Below are 17,352 nucleotides of genomic sequence, written 5' to 3'. Positions count from 1 at the left end.
AAATTATCACTATTGTCATATGCAATCGCGGCAAATGGGTCTTTGACGCTTTTCATGATGATTTTCATTTTCATGAATTTGTAACTAGCCAAAAAGTTTTCTTACAAAGTTGTTACTGGGATTTAAGTTTGTTTGCAGCAGCTTGACAATATGATCGTTTCTAGCTAAATCATCAAGTTAAATTTAAACGGAATACTTAACTTTAAATAATTTTCTGTGAAGCGTCTCCTTAATGCAGAGCAGGTTGTGGAATTCTGCCTAAAGGCTTTGACTTCCACGTATAATAACAAATCCAACAAAGTTCATTCAAATACTGAGCCGTTAGTCTTCAATGAGTTGTCCTTATTAGCACAAAGAAGTAACTTTAGGCAAATAAGAAGTAATTCGTTCTAGTAGGACTACTGGACAACCTATATTTGCAAGTGCGAAGACCAAATTAAGATTCTTTTATCATATAATTCCATTTTTTCGACATGTCAGGCAGTTGTCGCTCTCCGCTTGTCTTTACAAAGAAGATATCACGTACAACAGCTTGATTCTGTTTTATGAGTGCCGTCTCTCCAGATCAAGCGCCTAAGTATGAGACAATACACCAGTGGTGTACAACGACGTTTTTTGGGTGTTCAAACTTTTAAGTTTTAAAAAGTTATTAAGATTCCAGAAGAAGAGAATAACTCGCCTATGATACTTGCCAAGACAAGGTTGGGTCAAGAAAAAATATTGCCAAATGTTTTACTATGCTTTGTAAAATGCATAAACATTAAACAAACCAGCTCAAACGCCTAATGTGTTTCACAAAACCCAATTTATTGTTTCTGATTGAAAGTTATTCTATTTTTATTTAGACTACAAAATGCATTGAGGTGCTTGGTGATCATTTACTGTGATTAGCAGAATAAAAAAGTCAAGCTCTTTAGCAATAGTTTAAAAAACAAATTTAAAAATACACAAAGATAAATTTTTGTTTTTATAATTTCAGAATAAACTCAGTTGCTTTAATTTGGTGATGAAATGACTAAACAAAACCGTCAATGAGGTAGCCAATGGTCTCTCCTTCTGGTCATCACAATTTATGCCGAATTTCAAACATCCCACACTTTCGTGCTTGTTGATTTGTATCAGCTAGAGTCTTTATCTATTAATCAGGAGACATGAAGTTGCTGTTTATTGTTGGGTTTGCCATTTTTTGCACCATTCCAGACCAAGGAAACTCATCTCCTCCAGAACACTCTCCCCATCCTGGACATTCCATTCCTCCAGGCCACTCCGCTCCTCCAGGACACTCGCCATCGATGCATGAACCCCTACGCATTCGTGAGTTTTAACTTATCATGGAAGTATTAATATTTTATTTTTATCATTGCCGCAGATAGAAACACAATAATATAGTACAATATATGCTATATAGCTATATATACTATATAGGGGAAGGTTACTGCGTGTTCCTTGGACAGCCAAAGTAACAAATGAGAAAGTTCTCAAACAAATTAAACCGGACATATCCCTAGAAGCCAGAGTCGTCAGGCAGAAACTTTCATATTTTGGCCACATAATGAGAAGCAAATTAATGGAAAAGGACATCATGCTTGGTTTGGTCAGCGGAGGAAGAGAAAGGTGGCGTCCAAAAACAAGATGGCTTGACACAATCGTAAATGACAGTGGTATGGGAGTGCATGAATTGAAGGAGGCTGCGCGGGATCGAGAGATGTGGAGAAAGATGACATATAGAGTGACCGAGAGTCGTAAACGACTGAACGGATAAAGAAGAAGCTATATAGCAGCAAACCAATCAAAGAGGAAATGACTAACCCTCACAAGATTTAAAACATGCTTTATAAGTTCACCGTCATACGTCCACAGGATGGAGTGGAAGAACAGAAGATGTCACACGACCATAGTCTGATTTCTTTGAAGTTGCCTCTCAATGTGGTCCAGAAAACAATTGTGTTACTCTTGGCCCTTACTCTTGGCCCGAAGATTCATAGAATCACGATGTTGGAGCAATACTTCACATAGACTACACTTATGTTATGTGTCACTAGAGTTGTGTTCCTAGGCGTTATGTGTCACCAGAGTTGTATTCCTAGGCGTTATGTGTTACCAGAGTTGTATTCCTAGGCGTTATGTGTTACCAGAGTTGTGTTCCTAGGCGTTATGTGTTACCAGATTTGTGTTCCTAGGCATTATGTGTCACCAGAGTTGTGTTTTTAGGCGTTATGTGTCACCAGGGTGTTGTGTTCCTAGAAGTAACTGAGATGGGGGTCCCGGACCATAGTGATGATAAAAATTCCGATAGAATTTTGATATAATAGAACTTGGAAAATTGTTTTTATTGAAAGAAAGAGAATATTTATGTTATATTCAAATTCAATTCAAGCAAAATTCTCTAATAAACACAGTAGTCAAAAGAATAACATTGAAGTATTTCGGACACACAATAAGGCAAAACTCGTTACAAAGATCATTAATAGAAGGAAAAATAAACAGTAAAAAAAAGGCAGACCAAGAATGGTTTGGAAAACAAACTTCACTAAATGGACAAAATTAAGTTATGAAAAAGCAGTACGAACAGCTCATGGTCGAGAACAATGGCGCATTGTATCCAACGCTCAATACGAGGAAGGAACATAATGATGAAACACAATGATTGAATATATAAAATGAATTAAATCAAATACAGTTATTACTATCTGAAACCTTTACAAATTGTTTCACCTAACGGATCATCACAAGGTATGAAAAAACATGCAAACAGCAAAGAATCGATAATTTTGAAAAGATATTAAATATTACAACTGTAATTTAATCTGCCAAAAAAAATCTCTAAACCTGTACTTCCTGAGAAGATATTAAATATTACAACTGTAATTTAATCTGCAAAAAAAACCTCTAAACCTGAATTCCTGAAAAGATATTAAATGTTATAACCGTAATCCAATCTGCAGAAAAAAAGCTTCAGAATTACTAAGGACAACCTCCATCCGCCACGACAAAGTTTCAATCAATTTGTCCCAATGGAAACCAAGCAACATGATGGCAACATCTATGACATCATAAAGAAGCAAAATGCATGTGTGATGATCAGCGCAACCTGTAGTAACCTGAACAAAATGAATAAAAATTGTTTTTAAAACCTGTAAAAATTAAATGAGATTTATAACCTGTAAAAATCAAATGAAATTTAATTTTTTCAAAATTATAACCTGTAAAAATCCCAAGGAATTGTGATGATGTAACCTGTAGTGACCTGAACAAATGAAATAAAATCTGTTTATAAACCTGTAAAAATTAAATGAGATTTATAGCCTGTAAAAATCAAATGAAATTTAAAAAAAAAAAACCTGTGAAAATCAAAAGGAATTTATTTTATTTTGAAGTACTTGAGTTTAAATTTGTTTCTATGACGACATTTGCCGACCAGTTCCGAACGCTTGTTCAAAAGGTGGCCACTATCAGCCTTCAGAATGGCCAGCTTTTCAGCCAAACATAGGCCACAATTGCTACGACTACCTCCACTATAAGGCCGAGCACAGCTGTGGATGGACCAAGTTATTTTAGGATCAACACCCTTGTCCTTAAGGTCCCAAACTGCCTTGGATAGTTCGGTGCTGTTTCGTTTAAAGCTATCCATGAAGGTACATTTATGGTTGGAAAAACGTTTTTTAAAAGTAGTTTCACAACAACCAATGTAATTAAGAACCTTCGGGCTGTTATCAATGGTAGCTTTGTAAACAACGGCCTTCTGCAACCATTGCCCATTCAAAGGACAATCTGGCCTCACCCTACAATTGCAACCAGGCTGCGATGGTACATTATCAGCCTGCAATATTGCTTTATTGTGGGAAGATATGACACTTGCAACATTCGGAGTACAACTGTAGCTCAGCTTAATAGTATTACGGTTGAATATTTTGTGCAATCTATGATGGGGTGGAAAGTGTATGGAAACAAGTTTGAAAAATTTCTTACCAATATTGCTATCAACCTGCAAGCTGAAAGAAGGGTTAAACCATAAAATTTTCCGGCTCCTTTTCCTAGATGTTCGTAAGTTATTAGCAGGGTTGTAGCAAACTCTCTCCGCAAAACCACTTTTCAAAAGGGCATCATTATAAACAGATGCGGTCTTATCAAATTCATTTTGGCCAAATGATGTGGCGGACAATCGCTTTGAAATCATAGTCGGGATTTGTCTCTTAATGTTGGGTGGGTGATTGGACTGGGCATGGATGTAAATTGGATCAATATTGGGTTTTCTATAAGGCCAGAATTTACCAGATAGCAAATTCAAAGCGACGTCAAGAAAATCAGTTTCAATTTTAAGCCATGTATTTTTAAGCCATGTCAGTAATATTTAAGCCATGTTGTTTAAATAATTGAATGACATTCTTTCTCAAACGATCAATCTTAGGGCCGGATAAATTACGCAAAATAGCCAGACCATCATCACGATATAAGCCAAGCATGTCTCTGTCAACAACAGCAGAAAGTTCGTTTAAAAGAAACAAGCCGACCAACTCACAAATCTCAGCACCATCAAATGAGCCCATTGTAACATCAAACAAACCATCTTTCTTAGCCAGCCCAAGTTTCACCACCATCAAAAAGCAACGATTTCCTAGCATGGAAAATTGTTTGTATGATACAATCATCCAAATCCATAAATGGTTTGGCAAAATCAATTGTTTTACACAAAAGTTCCTCCGTAAGGGATGGATAAAAATCAACAATGTCAAATTTCATAAAGGTGCATTGACGTTTAGATGGAATAGCCTTAAACCAGGATAACACAGAGTCTGTGTTTTTCCATTGATTCAGTCGTGATGCATCACGGATGGTTACGTTAATAGAGTCCAAGTATTGTTGTTGTTTACAAAGCTACCATTGATAACAGCCCGAAGGTTCTTAATTACATTGGTTGTTGTGAAACTACTTTTAAAAAACGTTTTTCAAACCATAAATGTACCTTCATGGACAGGTCTAAACGAAACAACACCGAACTATCTAAGGCAGTTTGGGACCTTAAGGACAAGGGTGTTGATCCTAAAACAACTTGGTCCATCCACAGCTGTGCTCGGCCTTATAGTGGAGGTGGTCGTAACAATTGTGGCCTATGTTTGGCTGAAAAGCTGGCCATTCTGAAGGCTGATAGTGGCCACCTTTTGAACAAGCGTTCGGAACTGGTCGGGAAATGTCGTCATAGAAACAAATTTAAACTCAAGTACTTCAAAATAAAATAAATTCCTTTTGATTTTCACAGGGTTTTTTTTCAAAAATTTCATTTGATTTTTACAGGCTATAAATCTCATTTAATTTTTACAGGTTTATAAACAGATTTTATTTCATTTGTTCAGGTCACTACAGGTTACATCATCACAATTCCTTGGGATTTTCACAGGTTATAATTTTGAAAAAATTAAATTTCATTTGATTTTTACAGGTTATAAATCTCATTTAATTTTTACAGGTTTTAAAAACAATTTTTATTCATTTTGTTCAGGTTACTACAGGTTGCGCTGATCATCACACATGCATTTTGCTTCTTTGTGATGTTGCCATCATGTTGTTGTTGTCATAGATGTTATAGATGTCATAGATGTTGCCATCATGTCATAGATGTTGCCATCATGTTGCTTGGTTTCCATTGGGACAAATTGATTGAAACTTTCTCGTGGCGGATGGAGGTTGTCCTTAGTAATTCTGAAGCTTTTTTTCTGCAGATTGGATTACGGTTATAATATTTAATATCTTTTCAGGAATTCAGGTTTAGAGGTTTTTTTTGCAGATTAAATTACAGTTGTAATATTTAATATCTTCTCAGGAAGTACAGGTTTAGAGATTTTTTTTGGCAGATTAAATTACAGTTGTAATATTTAATATCTTTTCAGAATTATCGATTCTTTACTGTTTGCATGTGTTTTCAGACTTTCTGATGATCCGTTAGGTGAAACAATTTGTAAAGGTTTCAGATAGTAATAACTATATTTGATTTAATTTGCTCTGCTTTGCCTTTTTGCTTGGCATTGAGCACTTTTTGTAGTATTAATAGTTTTCATTGTTTTAAAATGAATTAAATATTATTATGACGTTGTTATACGGATGATGTTATAACATTATATGGAAATCGATTGCATTCTATCCATCACGATTCAAATTCTCATTAGACCTAATAAATGGTACATGGTTAGCCTGCTGCAACAACAACTAAGTTTTGACAAACCCTCTTCCCCTAAACAACGTGCTACAAAACCCCCCGTGTCACTGTTAATTGGCCTAATGCTGATACCTTAATTTCATGGTAAAGTGGCTTCTATCAAATAACTTGTTTTCATTTCAAGCGGGATTTGACTGCTTTGTATCGCATTGGTCGAACTGGACACACTGCAGGCTGGATGAAGATGACCCAGCATTCTTCGGAATTAGCACAAGGATCCGACGAAGAAGTGTGCTGTTACCTGCGTATGGCGGGAGACCATGTCCAGCGATAAAAGAAAAACAAAGTAATATTTTAAATGTAACGTGGCTATAAGTTGTTATCTAACGTTTAAGTTACGTCGTTGCAGATTACCAACCTTTGACATCGGCTCTCAACATTTGCATTTGAGATAACTTTTATGTTTTAAATACGGATTGATTGATATGGACTGTATTAGTATTGTGTCTGTGTACAAGTCTCTACTCTGTGTGGTGGTAGAGATGAGCGTAGGTATCCACAGCAACACTGCATCCATCAATATAAAAAACAAGAAGTTTGTAAAAACTGTAGTTTATTGCAAGAAATGGTGCATTTAGTGCGCCCCAAGAAAGAGAACGAGCCAAGTAGCCAAGTGGCTTATTTCGAAAGTTGCAGTTTAGTAAATTAATAATCAACAATGTTGGTTGGCCTTCAACACTGTTTGAAAAGTGTTTAAAATAATTATGCATTAGCAAAAGGCAGAAAGAAAAGCGATTTTGCACTTTGAAACTGCTGTATTTTTTTGCTAAGTCTTCATCTTTTCAATGTCATATCATATGTTATGGGATGTTTTAAAATTATTTTTTAAACATTTTTCTTTCAAAAAGCACAAATTGGAATCTACATGATTGAAATCATAAAGATTTTGTTTCGTTTAAATAAATTTTACTTCTTCGGTTTTGTTTAAACTGATCTGTTTTTTAACCCCTACCTTCTGTTCTTGTAGTTTTGTTGTAATTGTGACGAAAACAAAATGCTCTGTTATTGACAATTGCATCATATTATAATGTAAGATGTTAGTGCTCCAGTTGAAGTTAGACACTTGAATCATAGTGATATTAGTATCATTATCATGGCGCAACATCAGTATTATTATGGGCTGATGAACCTCCAACTCCCTTCCACTCTGTGGCTGCCCCACTTGAAGCTCTCTGGCCGAGGGTGATCAAAAGACTTAGTCAGATATAGAGAAGAATCAGCAGCCGAAAGACAGAAGTCGAAAAAATGTGCGAATAGATGCAAAGTGTAGGCTGCAGGCTCGTTCTAGATATTTAACAATTTGGGCTGTTTGAAAACAAAGATGAGTGTGAGCAAACAAAATGGACACTTTCGTGATCAATTTCCTTAAAACAAAACAAACAACGCAAAGTTGAAACAAACCCTGCTCTGAAATCATAATGAATTATCAGTTGAACTAATGCTTTGGAACTGTACCAAACCCAGCTGAACACGACAATTAAAGACTGCTGTGTTTCGATTACACAGAAGTTAGAACTTCTTGGCTGCATTCCTCACAAATGACAAATTCTATGACAGAACAATACAACATTACGTGACAAATTGTTTCGAAACAATGCTGAGAGGAGATAGAGTGATTATGTTTTTTCTGGTAAGATTACAGCTTTGTGACGTACCTGAAGAAATTATTATGAGCTAGTCAAGGAAATAGAGGTGACAATTTCTAATTCTAATTGCGTTGCATTTTAATTAAAGGTTCCAAGAAAGATTTGATCAAGGAAAAGCCAACACTTATAAACCAAAATGAAACGCTTGCGTTTACTTGCTTTGGTCAGTCAGTCATTTATTTTTGTTCGGATACGAAACGAAACGTAGGTTACATAAAGAAAAAGAAAACATACAATGTGCATCCAATAAAAGAGTGTTATTTAACAACAAAGGTAACTTTGTTTCTCTGTTTTAGTTTGCCGCTCTCTCGGAGATTGCCTGTTGAGTGAATGGTCCAGTTTTGGGCCCTGCATCAACTTTGATGGTCTGGCCATTGCAGAGAGGTACCGAGTTGTTTTAGTTCCTGCATCCTTCCACGGCCGGTGCAGTCCGGTTAAGTCTCAAGTTCTTCTAGGTAAGAATCTCATTATCATTCTTTGTTTGTTCTAATGATTGCAAGTGCTAAATGCATTTTAATCACCGGGCCTGAGTCAGTGGTTCAAGACTTTAACAAGCAATTGCGTTGACAGGGGAATTCAGGGGTAGGCTACCTTTAGACCAGGGCCCAGAATAACTTTATGGGCCTGTAATCTTTCAAGGGGTCTGGAAACTTGAAAAAACCACCACAAATTTTTTGGATATAGGCTAATGCGTTATTCTTAGAAGTGTCTTGATTAATTGATTTGTGGCCTGAAGATCTCATTGGTAGCCTAACGGGCCTAAATTATCCTCTCAGCGGCCCTGTTTACCAGTATCCGAAACCGATAGGATTTAAGCTCTTAAAGAAGTTTTCTCATTCCGAGGATGAAGATTCCCGCAATCAGTCGAAGTCCAACCTCACACTTCCTGTTTCAACGCTATCACAACAAATCACTTCGCAATCAACTCAACATTAATAAAACAATGTTGTATTGCAGGTTGCATACCCGGGCTTCCAGTTCCGGCCTTTTTCAACCCAGCCAATCTTTTCAGTTTCGACAGTAGCTCTCAACCCACCACCCCAATCTTTACGTTTGGAGGATTAGATCTTAACACACTTGGGCAAACTGCACCGTCAAATCAAAAAAAGAAAAAGAAATGTAAAAAGAAGAAGAAAAAAAAGAAAAATTCCAGTGATAGCAGTGACTCCAGCGACTCCAGTGACTCCAGTGACTCCAGTGACTCCAACGACTCTAGTGATAGTTCAGATTCTTCTGATAACCGACCCTGCATCTCCAGAAACTCTTCTCGAAACCGCTCGTCGAGTGAAAGAAGAAGAGGCTCCGGATCTAGTGGCTCCGACTCTGACTGATAAACAATTTAAAATCTGTACATGAACAAAAGTTATAGTTTCCGCAGGACAGAGCTGTTTGGAGTTGAGAAGGATTCTTTTGAGAGTTATGGGCTATAGCTACAAAAGTTGCAAAAATATTGTCGTTTTATCAATTTGTTTTACTTTTTGTCAAAACTTTCTCTCTAAATTCAAGAAAAACCACTTATTTGTTTTATCCATGAGCTGCCGCAGAAACCAAAAAAATGTATTGAACTCTTTTACTGATGCAACTTTTGTTTCCACCTTTTTCTTGCTACAATCTTGCTTTGTTTATTGTTACGTCGTATTTGTCCGCCTCCTTTTCTATGTTTAAAAACTAAATTCGGATTCCCTAAGTAGCACCTGGCAACCCCTGCTGTCTCACCTCGAGGTGTGATCGTTACGTCATAATTACATTTGCGCCTTTGCGTTCGTTACTACGTTTCTTTGTGCTTTGAGTTTTGTTAAGTGGCAGTAGGCTACATGTAAAGATCAGCTTAACGTTTACAGCAACTATAGTTAGCGACTGGTAGTTAATTCTAGCTATTTAACGGTGCTGCTGTTTTTTAGTTGAATAAGAGTTAGCCTACTGCGTTAATGTACTGTGTGGTTGAAGCATAGTTGAACTCTGTGCAGCAATTTCATCTGTCGTTGCCGTTGGCCTATGTGGCCAAATCAGTGATTATCACAGTTCACGGTAAGCTTAACATCCTACTGCAACCTTTGTGATAGGCTAGGCCAATGTGAATTTTAGTGTCAATGGTTAAGTGTAATAAGTACCTCGTCTTATTTCCCGATGTTTAAATCAAGTACGGGACACACCTATGATGTGAAATTTATAGCATAATATTTTACTGTTTACCGTTTATATGTTCAGTTTCGATCTACAACGGTAGAATTTTCAATTGTTGGGTTTCTCCCTGTGCTGTTCCGTGCGCCACAAAATAGTCGGTAAGAATTCATTAGGCCTATAATTCGTCATCTGTAATTCCGCATTAGGCCTAATTCGTAAGTTTTGTTTGCTAATCGTTGTTTTGCTGTGTTGTCACAGAAACCTTCTTCTTCGTTTGACCTTCTGCTTGTTCGTTGTCGTCGCTGTCGTTGTCGTCGACAGTTGAATACATTTACCGTCACTCTGTGTGCGTGTTCGTACGTTACATTTATGACTTCAATGTTGTAGCCTAATTGCCACACAGCTTTGAGGCTGTCCGTCGTGTGTGACGTCACAGACATTGTTGGGCGCAACAACAGAGCGCTTAAATGGGTCACGTTTGGCTTATCGACAATTTGAAGAAACTAAAAATGGCATTATAGTTGACTGAACTTGTATGAATTTCTGGTTCTACACACTTGGAAGTTGATCACATATAGCTCAGTGGTTACGCGCCGGGCTCAAGATCACACGGCGCTGGTTCGACTCTCGGGGTGTGCGTTTGAGCAACGCATTGCAGGACTGCTCTCCATTCAGCGGCACCTAGTGAATGGAATAATTTCTCGGCAACAAGACTTCAACAATCGGAAAAACTTCACTCTGCCAATCTCGGTAACCGGCCCTGCGTCAAGTGCCTCTACAAGTATGCGAACAAGTACCAGGAATAACCTACCAAGGCTTTGTCAGTCCGAGGATAAAGATTCAAAGCCAAACCAAACCAAACCAATCTTTGCAAAGTTGCTTTAAATCATGATAAGATATTAATTGACCCAAAGATGTTTCATCAATTTTTAAATGGAAGTTTCAATGTAGCGACCGTGCCAAATTTCTTTCAACTTATTAACTTTTCGGTCACAAGCACGTTTTAACGTTCATGTTTTGTCTCTTCCACCTTTTTCATTAAACAACTGAACCGAATCTACTAATAGCCAAGCTTTTGGTTTAAAATTGGCTTTAAAGCAAACAACTGAACTGTTTCTGTGCCAATACTTCGGCGCTGTTTTAGTGAAAAGAAGTCTGTTTCTGATGAAATTTGTATGATAATTTTCCTTGAATGTTGCACAGCTCATCCCTGGTGTTGTTGTGGCACAATGGCAAGAATAAAGTTGTAAAAACAAAAAAGTTGGAGGTCAATTAGGCTCAGAGCACGGCGAATATTGCGATAATATTCTTGAGTATAAAGGTAAGATAGTAATTTGCATTGTGCAGGTCGGTATAATGGTTACCGCACTCAACAACACCCGGACCTCGTAGTACTATGGTATTGTCTCATATACAAAAGAAACATAAAAACGGGTCTTTCATTTGTGGTACGAACACAAAATAAATTTTGAAGAGAATTTGTTTACAGTAGGTTCACTTCCATTCCATGTCGAGGCAAACTTACTGACATCCAGTAAACACGGTGGGATAATCTCGTTGTGAATTTTTTTTTAATAAAAGAAATCGATTGAAATGACTTTATTTTTTCGAGCATAGGCAATGACCCTTTTAGGATTTCGAAAACTACAATAGGCAGATACTTTAAAAAAAGAAATGTATGAAAATAGTTTTACAAAAAGGTGTTTTTTCCTCAAAAAAGCAGATGTCTCCAAAACATGGATCGGGTGCAATGGCAATGCAGCATAGTAAAAATTCGCTGAAAGCCATCACCTTTATCTTTCCGGGCCCTAGAAAGATTCCTGGCCCTTAAAATTATCCAGGGCCGATTATAAAAAGCCCCGAATCCCATATCAACGCTACTGCCAACTTTACATCCAATTAAGTTGGCTGCTTGGCCGAATGATGAGGGTGACGTCGAGAGGGCCCACGGTTCGAATCTTACTAAGAGTGCGCAAAGGATCTTTGCAAAGCATCTAGTTATTAACATCTCAGCATCTAATCTATCTATCTAGCATCTAATTAAAATAATCGGCTACCAGATGGTTGAAGATGTTGATCAAGCGGGTGGTAAGGCAAAGAAGCAAGCTTCCACCTCCAAGCATGTTATTAGGTTCTAATATAAAAAAGTTTTTTTGAGTGATTGCTCGTAATGGAGAACAGCATTTATTTTTTAGCGTGGTTGTGGTGCCGCGATACCCCCCGAAGTATCGCATATGACCCCGGGGGTAATTTACCCCTAGGTTGGGAACCACTGATCTAATAAATAAAAAGTTCGATTTTTGGATCATTTCATTCATTATCGATAGCTCAGTTGGTTAACGCGTGTCTTCGTGAACGAAGAGGCTTCAAGATCAAGCGCCGCTGGTTCGACTCTCGGGGTGTGCCCTGGAGCAACGCATTCTAAGGACTACTTTCCATTCAGCGGCACCTAATGAATGGAATAATTCCCCGGCAACAAAACTTCAACAATCGGAAACTTCTACAAGCCTCTACATTCTACAAGTATGCGAAACTACCAGGAATAACCTCCGTTAGCTCAGTGGTTACGCGCCCAGCTCAAGATCGCGTGGCGCAAGTTCGACTCTCGGGGTTCGACTCAAACGAAGACTAAATAACAACAGTGGTTCGGCTTTCGAGGTGTGCGCTTGAGCAACGTACTTCAGGACTGCTCTCCATTCAACGGCACCTAATGAATGGAATAATTTCCCGCAACAACATTTTAACAATCGGAAAACTTCACTATGTCAATTTCGGTAACCGGCAGAGGTGGGCAGTAACTAGTTAAAAAGTAACTAGTTACATAACTAGTTACTTTTTGAGTAACTGTAACTGTAACTTCGTTACTTTTTTGAAAAAGTAACGATAAGCGGTAACTAGCTACTATTTTATCGTTTTTCAACAGTTACTAGTTACAGTTACTTGATTTCCCCAACAAAAATTGGTCGTTTGTTTTTCAGTTTATTGCAGTTTTTTTGTAGTGGTCAAATTATTTGTTTGGAAGAGATTATAGGCATTTGGCGACAAGAAGCGAGGTTGTGTACAGAAAGGAGCTGTGTAAACTGCGAGATAGGATTTTGCGGTGTACCAGCGACAGAAAGGAGGCCGCGTAAACTGCGAGGTAGGATTTTGCAGTGTTCTATACGGATTGATGTCTGTGACGCCACAATCCGCTGTTTGTTCCCCCACTAAGCTGTCTGTTTTTAGAAATTTCAGCTTCTCCTTTTTTGTAAAGCGATTCTTTTTTTGTAGATTGTGGTTATATAGCTTTGAACACAGGTAGACGCGGTAGTCAGTAGTGGAAAGTCAATATGGATTAGTTTTTGTCTAAAGTATCAGAGACTGAAACAAACCCCACTGGTAATGCCACCAATATGCCAATATCTGGACATTCTGCAATCAGAAGAGAAGGCATATATGGGCATGACGAGGAAAAGACTACAAGAACTTCGAAACAGCGACAAGGTGGCTGTCTGCCTGCCATTACAACCCGATTGTTGAAATCTTTGGAAAACAGATTTGGCCATGTTTTTGATGATAGTGACTGCCAGTTAGCTGCTGCTTTTCACCCACAATTCCGACTTTCTTGGCTTTACAAGGGTGAAGAAATGAAGACGCCTCTACATCCCTAAATCGTTAACCTATTACAGAACCACAGCAATTTCAACATCGACGATGCAGCAAGCAACAGCGACACTGATGTTGACAGGCATGCAACAGATGACTTTTTTGCTCTGTTATTTGAAAACACAAAAAAAAAGGAAGTTAGTGCCGCAAAATTTTTAAATGAATTTTTCGAACGTAACCCAAAAAAGGCAGTTACGTCTGATGCATTCCCCAATGACGCCATGAGGCGTTTGTTCTTGCGTCCGCCCCGTTAGCTCAGTGGTTACGCGTCGGGCTCAAGATCACGCGGCGCTGGTTCGACTCTCGGGGTGTGCGCTTGAGCAACGCATTGCAGGACTGCTCTCCATTCAGCGGCACCTAGTGAATGGAATAATTTCTCCGCAACAACACTTCAACAATCGGAAAACTTCACTCTGCCAATCTCGGTAACCGGCCCTGCGTCAAGAGCCTCTACAAGTATGCGAACAAGTACCAGGAATAACCTATCAAGGCTTTGTCAGTCCGAGGATAAAGATTCAAAAACCATTCAAAAACCAAACCATACAATACCCCTATCCCCTCCAGTGCTGCTGTTGCAAGACTGCTCTCCCTTGGAAAGGATATTTTGGAGCCAAAGCAAGCTGGACTTAGCGATCAACATTAATTTTGAAATATTGATGTTTCTGAAAAGAAATTGATGTTGTGACTCTTCGTTCATTTTAGATACCCGTATAAAAACATTGACACGCTCTATTGCTTATCACGGAGTGTCCTGTGCATGTCGTTTTTTTCAATTTTTTATTGTTTTCTATTCGGTTGGCGGACGTTTTGGTTTTGGGGTTAGATTATGGATTCTTAGAAGCATTATAGTATGTGGACAGCTAGCAGAGTGGTCGCTGTTTTGCAGTTAGGCAACAGCTACGAACAAAGTATCATCTTGCCCTTTATCATGTATTTTTCAACTTGTACTTCATAGAAAGAAGAATAGTTGTAGATCAGTACTCATATACATCCATTTTCTTTGAAAAGTAACTGTAACTAGTAACTGTAACTGTAACTAGTTACATTTTAAAAAACGGTAACTGTAACTGAAACTAGTTACTTTTTGAGCGAAGTAACTGTAACTGTAACTCAGTTACTTTCAAAGTAACTAGTGCCCACCACTGGTAACCGGCCCTGCGTCAAGAGCCTCTACAAGTATGCAAAACTACCAGGAATAACCATCAAGGTTTTGTCAGTCCGAGGATAAAGATTCAAAACCAACCATTATTATCTATCATCACTGTTTTCAAAGAACAACAGTGACAAACTTTGGACACAGACATTCACTGCTTCAATGAGATGTTTGCTTTTGTGACGTTTGGTCACGTCAAAACATCTTGATATATTTTACGTTTTAGTGTTGACTTCTGCAAAAACTAGCTACGATATAAAACCAGGGCCGTAGCCAGACCGCAGAGCAAGGGGGGGGGCCAACTTTTTGTTAGGGGGGGGGGGGCGAAAAAATTTAAATGATTTTGGCATTTAACCTCTTAAATACCGATATCCACAAAAATTGCAATATATCAGATTAGTGTTAAGACCAAAATTGGTCGCTTATTTTATCCGCTAGTTAAATCACGGCAACCATATTACAATGACCAACATAACACAGCAATTGTTGACTTGTATAAATAGCGGTACTTGTTATGAGCAAAAACTTTAACTGGCTCGAAGAAGCTATAGTGCCGAGGATTTTGATATATATGATTACATTCCGCCTATACACCCGTGAGCTAGTCTATTGCAATTGCAGTGGCGGATGTTTGGATGCAAACCGTCTCACAAACAAGTCTAAATCGATAGATTTCGATACAGAATGTTCAAAGGTCATAAGCACCAAGTTTGCCTGTCTTGGTTGTAACATGCTCCGTCTAGTGGGAGCGTCAACCCTTGGTTAACACTGAGAATCCACACTCACAAACGGCAGTGCTAGATTCAAATGTAGCAATATCTGCTGCAAGGTTGAACACTTCACAGATCAGAAAACTAGAAACAAAATTTATTTACACTGATTGGATTGAAGAGAAAAAATAAACACTGCTTAAAAGATTACGGGTTTATATTTTGTATGCGTTGTCTTCAAAAACCACTTGCTTTACCACTGCACATTTTGCGATTTATCACTGCACAAATTTGGTTTATCACTGCACAAATTGGTTATCACTGACCCTTAGAATTAGGTATGGTACCGAGAATAGCGACAGCTGATATCAAATAGCCTAATTTGTACCGGTTTGTAGGCCTGCTGGAAAACCATTCCCTCTTTGTTAGGTTATCATTCTTTCCCAAAACATTTTTATTTTGCACAGTTTCTGACAATTTTTCTACCAACCTAACACGTGTTGGCCTTGGTTGAATTGAACATGTTGAGGTTGCCAAAGGAGGGGGTAGGGTGGGGCGAAATTGTTTAATCATCTTAGCTGTTAACTAAACAAAACAATTGTAGTTAATTGGGCCTGGGTTGGAGCTCTGCAACGGGAAAGATGGGCAAATCATTATAATTGTAGCTGTTGCTCGAGAATGTTGGGATTTTGCCAGGGGGGGGCGAATTTTTTTTCTATAAAACAAAAGGATTTCCCAATGGATGAAGGCAGCAATTAATTTGAAATAATTGACTGAAAATACGATAAAAATTCTTGTTAATTGAAGATAAGACTGAGATAGCACACCCGCACATTTTCTAGGAATCCGGATGTAGCACAAAGGCACTTAGTGAGAATTGCAGGGAGGAATAAGTTGAATGTTTGTTGCCATGGTGAAGGATTAGCCGAGGTAGTAAGATTAGAAGTTGTTTAATGTCAAAAATATTTGGGAGACTCAACCTCGTGCAGGAATGCGTAAGTATGGCTGACAATACCTAAAATAATAGAAGGTGGCTGCTGCATAGCCGAGTGGTGAGAGCCGACGAACGGCAATCAAAAGGGCGCCGGTTCGACACCGCTCAACAGCATGAGGCTGTGTCTTAGGCAGGACACTTAAAGGTATGGACACTTAAAGGTATGTATATGAAGGTGGACACGAAGATTGGCTTCCTTGCCTTTCCATTTACTTAATCTAAATCTTCAACCACCGGATAGAAGGTTACTATTCGCTGTTTGACTTTGTAGAAGTTGCCATCAAAAATAGGCGAAAAATAATCATGTTTCAAGATTACATGCAATGTGACGTCAACAAAGCGTCAAATTCAAACTCACTAGCACCACCGCGTGATAACATAAACAAATTTAAGTTTTTTCGTGTTGGCGCTAAAGAGCACGTGGAAGCGCAGGAAAACATCAACACAAGGTTCAAAAATAAATTTGTTTTACTCGTTGGCACCTCTTCGATGGCTCAGTTGGTGGAGCGCTGGACTGTAGTGATGCTAATCTCAGAGATCTATGTTACTGGTTCGAAGAAACCTTTTTTCCGCCCAGAATATTAGTCAGACATAAGTAGCTGTTGAAACAGTGGAAAGATGTTGCCACTAAACTTATCCACAAACTCACAACTTTTGATTGTTTTACCCCGAAACAAGATTCATCGATGGCGCACATTGAAAGTAATAGCAAGCCTTTTAAACTGCTGGGGAAAACTTGATATCCATCGTACCCCATCCAATGATCATAGATATCCATCGTAGCCCATCCAAAACTTGATATCCATGATACCCATCCAGTACCCATCGCACAGAAACGTGAAGTCGACAGAAAGTCAATGAACCGAGTC

At 38.4% G+C, this 17,352-nt stretch overlaps 1 protein-coding gene and 1 long non-coding RNA gene across 2 annotated transcripts; both read left to right on the top strand.

Moving 5' to 3' along the window:
- Window positions 1-1,151: 1,151 nt before the first annotated feature.
- Window positions 1,152-9,227, top strand: LOC145783582 (uncharacterized). Its single transcript, XM_082595479.1, has 4 exons — window positions 1,152-1,314; window positions 6,336-6,497; window positions 8,154-8,312; window positions 8,815-9,227. Exons 1-4 carry the CDS (start codon window positions 1,152-1,154, stop codon window positions 9,186-9,188), a joined length of 858 nt encoding a protein of 285 aa, XP_082451605.1. The 3' UTR covers window positions 9,189-9,227.
- A 263-nt stretch (window positions 9,228-9,490) lies between these two features.
- LOC145782751 (uncharacterized) lies at window positions 9,491-10,317 on the top strand. Its single transcript, XR_014290885.1, has 3 exons — window positions 9,491-9,885; window positions 10,066-10,139; window positions 10,240-10,317. It is a non-coding gene; the product is annotated as an uncharacterized LOC145782751 (long non-coding RNA).
- The last annotated feature ends 7,035 nt before the right edge of the window (window positions 10,318-17,352 follow it).

Source organism: Aplidium turbinatum, chromosome 14 (genome assembly GCF_918807975.1).
Source record: "Aplidium turbinatum chromosome 14, kaAplTurb1.1, whole genome shotgun sequence".
In the NCBI taxonomy this organism is placed as follows: Eukaryota; Metazoa; Chordata; class Ascidiacea; order Aplousobranchia; family Polyclinidae; genus Aplidium; species Aplidium turbinatum.
This window is presented reverse-complemented; position numbering and strand designations above follow the sequence as displayed.